Genomic DNA, 13,060 nt, shown 5'->3' with positions numbered 1-13,060 from the left:
AAAGTTGGACAGAAACATTCCCCAGGGTCCTGGCTAGGCAGTTCTGGGAGGAAGTCCATCCATCTTAAAACATGCTGGCTGGGGAAATCTGAAATGGTCTAAGGCGGGGGGGGCTTGGCTGGCTCAGGAATTCTGGAAGTTGAAGTCCACAAGTCATAAAACAGCTAAGGTTCCCCACCCCTGGTATAGGGTTTCTGGGCTGAGCTGGGGCTGGGACTAGAAGACCTCCAAGGTCCCTTCCAACCCCTCCTCCTCCTCCTCTTATTATTATTATTGTTATTGTTATTAATAATAATTATAATAACAACAACAACAACAACAACAATAATAATAATAATAATAATAATAATAATAATAATAATAATAATAATAATAATAATAATAATAATATCATCATCTTACATTTTAAGGAGGTACCTGGTTGATACCTAGGATGCTGGTAGCAACCCGTGTCAACCATCAGCGCCAGCCAATTTCAATGTTCAGTTGACTAAGGTTCACGTATAATGGATAATAATAATTAATAATAATAATAATAAGTCCACCCATCTTCAAGGCGCCAAGGTTGAGAAACACAAAGCTAGCTAGACCAAGCATTACGGAAGGGACGAGCAAACGGAGCCCGGAAGAAGGCGCTTCGCGTACAAGTCTACAGAACGAGTCTACGCTCGCCCTTAAGGGTCGGCGCCGGCGGGCAATGCCCCGCCCACAGGTCTACGGAAAAAGCGACGGGCCAGACGAGGTGGGTGTCGCCCCCGCGATCCCGGAAGCGGCTGCCGCGCCTGCGCGGGGAAGGAGCGCGCTGCTGTGAGCGCTCGCCTACCGCCGCCGCCGCCGCCGCCGCGGATCGGAGGGACGAGGCGCGCCTTGCTTCGCGGGCCATGAGCGCCGCCGCCGCCGCCGCGCTGGTTTCCCCCGCGCTGCCCCCGGGGCCGCCGCTGCCGCCCGCCGCTTCCACGCTGCCCCCGGGGGCCGGAGCCGCCGCGATCGCCGCCGCTGCCGCCGCCGCCGCCGCCGAGAGCTATGGGGAGGAGGACCTGGACAGCCCCCCCGAGGAGGAGGACGGCGAGCGCAGCGGACGCGCGCGGGACTCCGACGAGGGTGGGTCCGGCTGGTCTTGCGCCCGACTCCAACACCCATCACTCCCTGCCGGCTGTAGGGGGGCTGTAGGGGGTAGAGGGGGTAATCCCGTCACTTCCGGTCTGGGTGGCTGCTGGACTACCCTACCCATTGCTCTGGTTGTAGTGAGAGCAGGGGCCTGACTCCAGCACCCATCGTGCTCTGCCGGCAATGGAGGCGGCCTGGGGTGAGCCCCAAGGCCCATAACTTTCTCTCTTGGAGGTTGAACCGCACTAACCCTCCCTTTGGCTGTAGTGGGCAGGTACTCGGCCCCAACAGCCATCGTCCTCTGTCGACAGTGGAAACGGCAGGACTACAGTACCCATCACTGGCTGTACTGTGTTTGGGACCACAGTACCCATCGCTGTGCCCTAGCTAAAGGGAGTGCGAGTGCTGGACCACAACACCCATCACTCTTTGTAGGCAATGGAGATTGTAGGGGCTAGAGCATGACTTCCTGTCTCTTGTGGCTGGACCACAATACCCATCACTGGCTTGTGGTCCTCACTACTCATCATTCTCTGCCAACACTGGAGACTGCATGGGATGAACCACAGCACCCATCACTTCGTGTCTGGAGACTACAATACCCATTACTGTGTGTAATGATTGCAGGTGCTCAACCACAGCACCCATTGTTCTGCGCCAACTAGAGTGATTGCAAGTGCTGGACCACAACACCCATCACTCTCTGCCAATAGTGGAGACTGTAGAGCAGGGGTCCTCAACACAACACCCATCATTTCCTATCACTGGTGTCTGGACCACAATACCCATTACTTTCTCCCAAGAATGGAGACTGGGTGGGGGACCACAATGCCCATCTCTGCCACTTTTCAAACTCACCCCTGCTGAGGGCCAACATCTCTAGAGCTTTAAAAAAAAAAAAGTCAATGAGCAGCTTTGGCCCTGCAGGGTCACCTGGCAGAAATGCTTGAGCCAAAAGCATCTTATTTGATGTTTTCTGACATGATGCTGATCCTGTTGCTTAGATACGGAAGATGCCAGCGAAACTGATCTGGCGAAACACGATGAGGAAGATTACGTAGAAATGAAGGAACAGTGAGTATTACCACAGCTTTGCACCATAGAGTATCAACCTTGTTAACTCTCAAAACTCTTTTTTTCCACTGGATATTCAAAATGGACTGTCATTAATGTGTGTGTGTGTGTGTGTGTGTGTGTGTGTGTAAATATAAATATATGTATAAATATATGTACACATACATACATATGCTGATAGATGGGGTGGGTGGGTAGTTAGGTGGATAGATATGGATGCATAGATAGATAGATAGATAGATAGATAGATAGATAGATAGATAGATAGATAGATAGATAGATAGATAGATAGATAGATAGATAGATAGAATGGACAGATGGATGAATAGATGATTGAGGGACAGAGAGATAGAAACAGAGAAGAGATTGGGAAATATAATAGATGAGAGAGAGAGAGAGAGAGAGAGAGAGAGAGAGATGATAGATAATAGAGAAATGGGGAAAGAGATGGACAGATAGAGATAAATAGATAGACATAGGTAGTTATAGATAGTGATTCATTTAACAACTGTTGCAAGAAAAGTTGTAAAATGGGGCAAAAAATCACTTAACAAATGTCTCACTTAGCAACCTAAATCGTGAGCTCAATTGTGGTCGTAAGTTGAGGACTACCGGTACACGTAATGCTTCAGTTGTTTTGGGATTGCACCCAAAGCATCTATCACTGGATACTACCTTTTCTTTCTTTTGCCACACTCGTTCTGTTTCTATTTGCTGTTGTTCGTATTTTGTTATCTTCTCCAGTTCTTCCTCACCTATTCTCTTGGTTGTTTATTATTATTATTATTATTATTATTATTATTATTATTATTATTATTATTATTATTATTATTATTATTATTATTATTATTTACATTTGCTCATCGCCCATCCAAACTGCCAGGTGACTCTGGGCAGCTTAGAACATTAAAACCTGTTCTCTTTTCAGGATGTACCAGGATAAATTGGCATCGCTAAAGAGACAGCTGCAGCAACTACAGGAAGGTAAGTCAGGCTTCTAAATTGCCAACTACGATCCCGTTTAGTTTTGTGAGTTTGCCTACACGGGAACATTCAGTTCTCGGATCTGGTCTCCTGCAAGATCTTCAGGGAAAAAAGAAACTATGCTAACAAGAAGGTTAGTTAGTCCTAACAAAGCCTATATTTGATCTTGCACGTCACAACAGCGGCAAGGATTATATGTGCGCAATATTGGAAAAATGAAGGAACACCATCAGATGAAGAAATAATAAAAAAAAATTACTAGAATGTGCAGAGATGGACAGATTGACTATGAGCCTGAAAGTAAAAGAAGAAACAATATTATCAAACTTGGGACTTATTTTATCGGTGGCTAAGGGAAAGAACAAAGGATTGGGAATTAAATATGTATTAGCGAATGTAAACTCAGACAGCACGTTGGTTGAAAAATTATTATTGTATGTATGGAAAAAATTAATAAAAACTTTTACCAAAAAAAAAAAAGGTTTGTTAGTCCTGAATAGTTGGTTCTGCAACTATTCAACTCATTCCTACCAATGCCTGCTGACCTTCATTTATCAGCTGGAAGGCTCAAATCCAGGAATCCCCCACTAGCACGTGCACAACACGTGCCCAACAACTTTGACATTGAATTCCCAGTGGAAAGCCAAATGAGCCGCTGAACGCTCAGACATAGGAAGACATACGACAAGGGGTGACCTGATAGCAGGGTTCCAATATTTGAGGGGCTGCCACAAAAAAAGAGGGGGTCAGCCTATTCTCCAAAGCACCCGAAGGCAGGACGAGAAAGAATGGAAACTAAGAAGAGCATCAACCTAGAACAGGGGTGTCAAACTGGCAGCCCATGGGCCGGATGCATCACGCCCACCCCGGCTCCACAAAGGCAAAAAAACATTGGGGAGAAGATTTATTTTTAGAGCCGCGCGGTTGCAGTTTCTCATGCTGTGACTTCTTATTCCATAGGTACCTTACAAGAATATCAGAAGAGGATGAAGAAGCTGGATCAGCAATATAAAGAGAGGATTCGCAATGCAGGTAACAACAACAACAACAACAATAATAATATAAAAAGTTGGAAGGGATCTTGGAGGTCATCTAATCCAATCCCCTGCTCAGGCAGGAAACCCTATAGCATTTCAGACAAATGGCTGTCCAGTCTCTTCTTAAAAACTTCCAGTGTTGGAGCATTCACAACTTCTGGAGGCAGGTTGTTCCACTGGTTAATTGTTCTGACTGTCAGGAAGTTTCTCCTTAGTTCTAGGTTGCTTCTCTCCTTGGTTAGTTTTCCTCCGTTGCTTCTTGTCCTGCCTTCTGGTGCTTTGGAAAATAGCTTGACTCCCTCTTCTTTGTGGCAGCCCCTGAGATACTTGAAGACTGCTATCATGTCACCCCTAGTTTTTCTTTTCTCTAGACTGGCCATACCCATTTCCACCAACCGTTTAGAATGGTTGTGAGACCTTAGAGGTCTTCTAGTCCAACCCCCTGCGCAGCTGTCATAAATACATGCCCCTAACTTTTGATCACATGACCCTGGGGATGTTGCAGCAGCTGTAAGTCTGAGAACCTATCTCAGAACAACTCCAGTATTCTACTAAAATTAAATATGCTTGTCTCTCCCCTCTAATAATTGCCATGTCTTTTTCCTTCCAGAGCTTTTTCTTCAGTTGGAAGTAAGTATATCGTACAAAAAAACTATTTTACGTTAGGACTTCAGGATTATTTCTGTTTGCTGCGTTGGATTCCAGCTGAAATAGATGTGGAGTAAATTCACCCAAATTTAAACAAAGTTGCTGTGACTCTTTGAGCACAATTTTGGACCCAGCCTATCAGAAGCCCATCCAAGATGGGGCCAGGCAGCCGATTAAGGAATTCATTAACTAACTTAAGAGCAAGCTTAAGTTTCGCCTTTCTTGAAAACTCTCTCCCTTTTCTTTTTGGGTGTGGATTAGACAGAGCAGGTGGAACGAAACTACATCAAAGAGAAGAAAGCAGCAGTGAAGGAGTTTGAGGATAAGAAAATTGAGCTGAAGGAGAGCTTGATCGCGGAATTGGAAGAGAAGAAAAAGATGATTGAGAGTGAGAAGCTCACCATGGAACTGACAGGAGGTAAAGCAGAGGCTAAAACTTCTCCAAGCCGTTGAGACAAATTGCTTTGGATGCCCCTGACTCAATGTCCAGATTCAATAGAATCTTTTACAAAAGTCAACCTGGTTTTTGGAGATTCAGTGAAATTGAATCACAGAATAACAAGAGTTGGAAGGGACTTTGGAGGCCATCTAGTCCAACCCCCTGCTCAAGCAGGAGACCCTATCCCATTTCAGATTGTATAATCTCTTACTAAAAACGTCCAGTGTTGGAAGGCTCCCACATTTCTGGAGGCAGGTCGTTCCACGGATTAATGGTTCTGTCAGAAAATTCATCCTTAGTTCTAGGTCGATTCTCTCCTTGATTAGTTTCCATCCATTGTTTCTTGTTTTGCCTTCAGGTGCTTTGGAAAAATAGCTTGACTCTCTTCTCTGTGGCAGCCCCTCAAATATTGGAACACGGCTATCATGTCCCCATTAGTCCTTCTTTTCATTAGACTAGACACACCCAACAAAATTTCATTTTAATGTATGCAGATTAGCGTACATTTAAAATGACAAAAGTTATTCTTTCTATCTGTCTGTCTATCTATCTCAATATATCATATCTATTTCTCTCTGTTATCATCTATCTATCTGTCTCTATCATTTGTCTGTGTCTGTCTGTCTGGGAGTGGGGAGTAAAGAAATAGTTTTTATGATGCCTCAGTGCTAAGGTGTTTGTTTTTTTTCTGTGCCTTTAAAGAAATTTTTTGTGGCCTCTACAATCCAGTTGGTTTGTTAATCCTCTTCAGATTCCATGGAAGTGAAGCCGATCATGACAAGGAAATTGCGGAGGAGACCGAACGATCCCGTCCCCATTCCTGACAAAAGGAGGAAACCAGCTCCAGATATCCTTTGTGCAACGGGACCCTGCCCTAAGGCCAAGGCTGGCCAGTAGCGGTGGTCCTCGCTTTACAACCGTTCATTGAGCGGCTGTTCGGAGTCGTAACAGCATGGCCAACGGTGACTCGTGCCCATTCGCTTCGCCAAAACTTTTGTCTAGCCATGGAAATTGTGGTTTGTAAGGCGAGGAGGAGGATCTGGGTTCTTCAGGCTAGGAGTGGCTCCTCCCCATCCTGGATGGCAGGCCCCAGGAAGCCTTCTGCAGAAGTGGCCGAACATCTGGGCCAGGGAGAGAGTCCAAGGCGTGTTTGGAAGTGCTTGAGATCCCCTTTTGCATTCTGGTTAATCCTTTTTTTTTTTTCTTGTGGCCTTGGCCGAAAAAAACCACGCCCGTCTTAAAGTTGACTTTTTTGCTTCCAGATGTCAGCACCGCTGTTTGGTGTGTAGGGCAGTATTAAAGATCGCGTTCCCACTTCCTTCCCCTCCCTGGAAAAAAAAAAACCATGTTCATTAATATTCAATCAACAATGGCTAAAAAAAACAAAGTACAGCACGCCCTCTTCTCAGTTACGGGCTGGAAAAATGAGATGGCACCGTTGGGCTGTTTTGGCAAGGCCAAAGTGGTTAACGTGACTGTTCTGGATTGATTATCATTATGGAGAATGCCCTTAATGTGTATCACCTCAGCTCAATTATCTCCTAACAGATGAACAGATAATGGAAGATTTGAGGACCCTGAATAAGGTAAGCGCGGGTAGGAGAAGAAGCGGGGGGGGGGAGTCCTTTGTTTTCTCTGTCTAATTGCCCCAGTTTTATTTTCTCTGAATTTGAGCGATTATCCTGTTTTTCTTAGGAAGAGCTGGTTTTATGTGTGTCTTCTGAAGGCAGATGTTGGTGTGAAAGGGACTCTCCTTATTTTCTATATTCCTCAGCACCACAGCGATCACATCTAAACCTTGCAAAAAGTTAAAACAGTAGCACTGATCCTGTTAACTAGTTGGGTGATGAAACGTCTGCAAGGAAACCATCAAGCTCAGAGAGCACCAAGGGCCCCGCAGGTCTCTTCTTCCTAATCCCCCTCCTTCTCCTCCTCTCTTCACTCTTCTCCACTCTCTTCACAAACTTCACTCCCTTGCTAGCACTGATGATGTTACCTAGTTGGGTAATGAAACGTCTGCAAGAAAACTACCAAGCTCGGAGCACCAAGGGCCCCACAGTTCAGTCCCAGGCTACAAATATTCTGTTGTCCCAAAGGTGCTTTTTCCCAAAGACAAATGGACTTTTTTGGTTTTTTTCCCCTCTTTGAAAACATTTCGCTTCTCATCCAATAAACTTCTTCAGTTCTAGCAGTTAGAACTGAAGAAGCTTCTTAGATGAGAAACTAAATGTTTTGTTTTTTTTAAAAAATAAAATAAATCAAAGTCCATTTGCCTTTTGGAAAAAGCACCTTTGGGCCAATCCTGATCGTGGTGATTGAGAATCTCCCTAGATTATTCTCTTCTATCGTAAACGGGTAAGGAAAAAGGATGGATTCATTTCCAGCAAAAGGTCTTTATCCGGTAGACAGGCGTGGTCTCCAATAGAATTGTTGAGGACTAGACGCTTGGGACAAACCTTGAAAAGCTGTTAATAGCCCCTCATTTCTATATAGCGGAAACCTTAACAGCTAAAAATGAATTTCTCTTGCTGAATCCATTTTCCGGGTAGTATTTTGTGACTCTTCGTTCAACACTTTTCCTCTCCTTTCTTTTATAGCTTAAGTCACCTAAAAGACCAGGTGAGTAAAGTACCACCACGGGCATTGTTTTCACTTCATTTTTAATTAGCCAACGAAAACAAAATCTTTCATTTACTTCTTTTGCTTGAGTTCGTGGCCGCGTTTTAAACCGCGGTCGATCACAAAGTCTTCTTTTCTGTTCCAGCGTCTCCTTCCTCGCCCGAGCACCTTCCGACCACGCCCGCAGAATCCCCAGCCCAACGGTTTGAGGCACGGATAGAAGACGGGAAGCTGTACTACGATAAACGATGGTAAGGGTCCCGGCTAGAACGGGGGTGGGTGGGCTTTTCAAGAGCAGCTTTAATAAGAAGCTTCCAAACAGAAGGGGCAGCAAAAGTCATGCTTCTTTGTAAACGTCGTGGAAAGCCTGCTGGGACAGAAGCTAAGCATGGAGTGTATTAATGGCTGTTCGAGCTCAGAGGGACTGTCCCAGCAGGGGGATTCTGGGAAACGTAGTCCCAAAGTCTCTCCCCGCCCCCCCCCCCCATGGAGCCAAATGCAGGGGAAAATGGAAATCCAGGCTGTAATGAGCGTTTTATACCACAAGGTGGCAGGAGAGGATCAGAAGGGGGTCTCCTCTCTCTTAAGAGAATGGCTGGTTTTGGATTTTTTCCCATTCCTGCCATATCTTTAAAAGGATCCCATCTACCGTCCTCGCTTAATGACCGGTCCCTTAAGGACTGTTCAGAGTTAATGATGGACATCCCCCCCTCCATAAAAAACCCCAAATCTGTTTTAAGTTAAAAGGTTTTAATTGAAAACATGTGACCTGGTGTTAGTAAGGCTTGATGAAAACAATTGCATACTTAACCAGTTTTTAAGGATTGTGTAGGTTAGGCTGGAAAAGGGCTTGCTCTTCTTCCTCCTCCTCCTCCCTCTCCATAAATCTCACTCCCTTCTAGCATTGATGATGTTCCCTAGCTGGGTAGTGAAACATCTATAAGAAAACAAGCTCAGAGAGCACCAAGGATCCCACATCCTCCTCCTCTTCTTCACAATTCTGTCTTCCTTCTAGCATTGATGATGTTACCTAGTTTGGATAATAAAACATCTGCCAGAAAACAACCCAGATCAGAGAGCATCAAGGTTTCTTCCCTGTCATTAACGATCTGTCTACCGTCCTTCCTTCCTTCCTTCCTTCCTTCCTTCCTTCCTTCCTTCCTTCCTTCCTTCCTTCCTTCCTTCCTTCCTTCCTTCCTTCCTTCCNTCCCTCCCTCCCTCTTCTCTTCTCCGCAAACCCCATTCCCTTCTAGCACTGGAATTCCCTGCCTAGGGGGTTTTCCCGCATGTAATAGAATGTTTCTTATATTAGGCTAAATGTTTTGTTTAATTTCAGAATGCTCCTGGTTATTTTTGTTCTCCTTTCACAGATTTTCCTATGCTCAGCATAGCTATCCCCCATGTACCGTTAGAAACGTGTATTGTAATTTTTTTTTTTAAAAAAATATTACAATAGTTTGTCGGAAAGTTGATACTTTTAAAATAGCTTCCCTGTGTAGGAGGATAATTTCAACGTACAAATTAAAATTCCCCAGCTATCGTGTGTGTGTGTGTGTTTTTTTAAATGAATCCGCTGGCTGCTGGAAAAATATATTTCTTCCTCCCTTGTCTTGATAGGCAACATGTAAAAGGATCATTATCTCGCAAGAACAAATGGTTATGGCTAGGAATGGGATATCTAAAACTCCTTAATGGTATTTAGATTTACAAAAATAGCGGGGGTTTTCAGGCTGGAACGCAGAATCTGGGCAAAGGGCTGAATACGACCCTCATAATAAACACATGCCGATTGACAAGCCCTCAAATTTTGTTCACCTGGCCCAGGCGGATGCTGCGACAGTTGTAAATAAGAGGGATGTGTTTTCAGTGTTGTAACTCTGAACAGTCACTAAGCAAATGATTGTAAGTCGAGGACTGTGCTCAAGGGAGCTGGAGTGCTAATACTTCTTTAATACCACGAGGGAAGAATCCACACTCCAGAAATCAAAGCTGCTTGATTTGACACACACGTACACTCAACCCGTGCCTAATATTTTAGATTATCTCAGAAAGCAAAAAAAAACCCAAAGGTTTTCTGTCTTTTCTCTTTTTTTAAAACCGAAATAGGGTACGAATGTGCCCTACGATAGATCAATCAATATTTTCTTTCCAGGTATCACAAAAGCCAGGCTATTTACTTGGAATCGAAAGAGAACACCAAAATCAGCTGTGTGATCAGCTCAGTGGGAGCCAACGAGGTAAGACAAAGTCTCCCTTTTGTTGTGGGGGGGGGGGATTCTGGAGTTGCGAATCTCAGGAGTAGCCTTCCCCGTAACTTTGGCGTGCTTTGATAAGCCGTATTGTTTGCGGGCTTCGTTCTTGCTTAGTTGCATGGCAACCGCCCGCTGGAGGGCTTCGGAGAAGGATCCTTCAGAGGACGAAGGGAGATTTTCATCAAGCAATTATTTCTTTGGATAACATTTCTGATCTTTACCACGGCTCTTCTTCTGAAACTTAATCAGAACTCTTGTCTAGCTCTTCTGGCGCTGGGTCAGACACAGAAATCTTGACTGCTCCACTGCTTTTAGCTGGCTGCTTTTAAATCCAGGCGGTTCCCGTGATGACGTCGTCTCTTTCTTGCTCTTAGATGTGTGGCTAAAATGGAGAGATAAGCCCTTGGTTGATTTCTAGCTGGATTATGAAAGTTTCTTCAGTCGAAGGCTACAATCTTTCCTGCTTCTGTAAGAGAAGAGCAGCAGAGATGGAGGGCGGAGTTAAGTGGGTCATTGTGTTGCCACAAACGTTCGCAGTCCAACCCCTCTTGAATTCTGCTGACTCTTATTTAGCTCCTGTTTAATATTGAACTTTAGCTGACTAGATTCTTGTGTAGAGTCTCGAGCAATACACCTTCTGAACTGCAACTTCATACGTGATCGCAATCTTCCTGTACTTGTGGGGCTGTCACAGAGAAGAGGGGATTAATTTGTTCCCCAAACCACCTGAAGGCAGGCCAAGAAGTAACAGGTAGAAGATCATTAAACCTGGAACTGAGGAGACATTTCCAGACAGTGAGAACTATTAATCAATGGAACGGCTTTGCCTCCAAAAGGTGTGGCTGCTCCATCACTGGAGGTTTTCAAGAAGAGACTGGACAGCCATTTGTCCAGAATAATATAGGGTCTCCTACTTGTGCAGGGGGTTGGATTAGAAGACCTCCAAGGTCTCTTCCAACCCTATTATTATATGTAATAGTTTAACCAAGGGGGGTGGAATTGCAGGCAGAATCCAACCGGACTTCTGGCTGGCATACGTCATATTGAGCCAGTCCAGTTCTGAAACAGCTCCATACGGGGACAGCTCTGCCCAGCATCATCATTTCTCTTTTTCTCTCTCTCTCTCCCCCCAATCCTTGACAGATCTGGGTGAGGAAAACCAGCGACAGCACAAAAATGAGAATCTACCTTGGACAGCTTCAGCGTGGCGCTTTCGTGATCCGCCGCCGATCTGCAGCTTGACTGTCTTTTTTTCCCAGAGGACTCTCGTATTAAGGACAATCGGCCACCTGCGAGATGCGTGCTGGCGCTCTCTAGGTATGATTGGCCCCCCCAAAAGTTATTTCTTCCCTTCTTTGGAAGCGTGTCTCCACCAGCTGCATTCTTCCGGTGTTTCTCTCGTGAACGTCCCGCAATCCGGACCGACGATTTTGCTTCCGCCGTCGCGTCGTCTCCAAAGGCTCCTTCAAAAGGACACCCACGTTTTTCATCTCTCCATGATTTCGTTCCGTTGTAAAGCGGTTCGGTCGAGGGAGGCCGAGGCGAGCCGCCTGGAGGAAGCTCAGCCGAAAGTCCGTCAAAGCGGAGCGACGCCAAACGTCACCGGGTTGAAATTGACAGCGCTGAAACGAGTAAAAAGGACGGCCTTGACATGCCGGGAAGCGGTTGGGAGCCAATCTCGGCGTCCTGAATTTCGAGTTATTTATACGAATAGGAGTTAACACGATTTTTTTTTTCTTGATGAAGCCAAAGCTACGTTCAGAGCTTGGCGTGGTTTTTCTGTTCTTGGTTTTGCAGGCAAAGATGGACAAAGGCAGAGGGTCTTTTCTTTCTGGGTTTTTTTTTCCCCTTGGTCCCCTTTCCTCAAGAGTTTCCTGCTCGAAGCAGCACTGAGATCACCAGGAAGACCCTTCGGCTGAGGAATATGTCCGCAAAGGGAACCCTTTTGCCAGGGTACATTTCCCTTCTTCGGACTGGCCTTCTCCAAGAACGGAAAAACTTTGATCACCTCGTTTGAGGGGGGCCTTGACTTTGTGCATGCAAGTTTATTCCCTTTCCTCTGCCCCCACAATGTAAATACTAAGAGAGTAGAGCTTGGATCCAGACCGAAAGCACAGGCTGAACCTTTCCCACATTGTACTGTTTTTATGACACGTTGCTCCCCAAATATTTTTTATCTCTCCGGTCTTATGTGTGGTGTTGGCTTTATTTCTCCCGGCTTCACAATTCTGCGCAGGCTGTGTGGGCTTCTCTTACTGGGTCCGCCCTCGACCTTCTATGACCAGCGAAGGTCTCTCCCTACTCCAGATTTCTCTGCAGGTTATCACGGGTGGGACGAATCGAGAAATTGGTTTGAAAACAAACCATGTCTACCATCGCTAAACCAAGATTAGGCATCACACAGCCATATACACCAAGATTAAACGTTCCAGACATGCAGTAAAGAAGGGTAATAGTTATACCAGCCTGTGTCCTCAAGGTTGGCTGAAACATCTGAGTTCTCACGGACATCCCACCGATTGGCCCCAAATCCTTCAACTGATTTTCATGCCTAGGAACTCAGGACTAGAATTCACGTTTTCCTGGTGGTTAGCCAAAGTCACCCAGTTAGCTTTCATGCCTCAGGCAGGATTAGGCCCAGAGTCACCTGTAGGCCCCAAAGCCATGTAGGTCCCAAAGATGCTTTTCCAAAAGGCAACTGGATGTGCAACGAAGGGGAAACAAAGGCTAGGTGTTCACACAAGATACTGAGCCAGGCAAATGGGATGGGCAGAAAGAAAAGAATTAAAATAGCCGTGGAGTTGTTGTCACCCGTGCCGGGTTTCATCCCCTGACTTCCAAGAAGCTTAATAAAGGAGAGGTTGCTAGCCCGTCCTATCATTAGGATAAATGCTAGCTTG

At 45.5% G+C, this 13,060-nt stretch overlaps 1 protein-coding gene across 1 annotated transcript; it reads left to right on the top strand.

Annotated features, from left to right (window-relative positions):
• The first annotated feature begins 881 nt into the window (after positions 1 to 881).
• SUDS3 (SDS3 homolog, SIN3A corepressor complex component) lies at positions 882 to 11,478 on the top strand. Its single transcript, XM_015817477.2, has 12 exons — positions 882 to 1,101; positions 2,112 to 2,181; positions 3,110 to 3,165; positions 4,126 to 4,197; positions 4,813 to 4,832; positions 5,112 to 5,268; positions 6,041 to 6,136; positions 6,814 to 6,875; positions 7,887 to 7,908; positions 8,054 to 8,159; positions 10,061 to 10,145; positions 11,304 to 11,478. The coding sequence occupies exons 1-12, from the start codon at positions 882 to 884 to the stop codon at positions 11,400 to 11,402; spliced, it is 1,065 nt and encodes a 354-aa protein (XP_015672963.2). The 3' UTR covers positions 11,403 to 11,478.
• Positions 11,479 to 13,060: the final 1,582 nt, after the last annotated feature.

This window comes from Protobothrops mucrosquamatus, unplaced genomic scaffold (assembly GCF_001527695.2).
Source record: "Protobothrops mucrosquamatus isolate PMUCROS unplaced genomic scaffold, P.Mucros_1.0 scaffold593, whole genome shotgun sequence".
NCBI classification, from domain to species: Eukaryota; Metazoa; Chordata; class Lepidosauria; order Squamata; family Viperidae; genus Protobothrops; species Protobothrops mucrosquamatus.
Note: the sequence above shows the minus strand (reverse complement) of the source record. Positions and strands in the feature narration are given on the sequence as shown.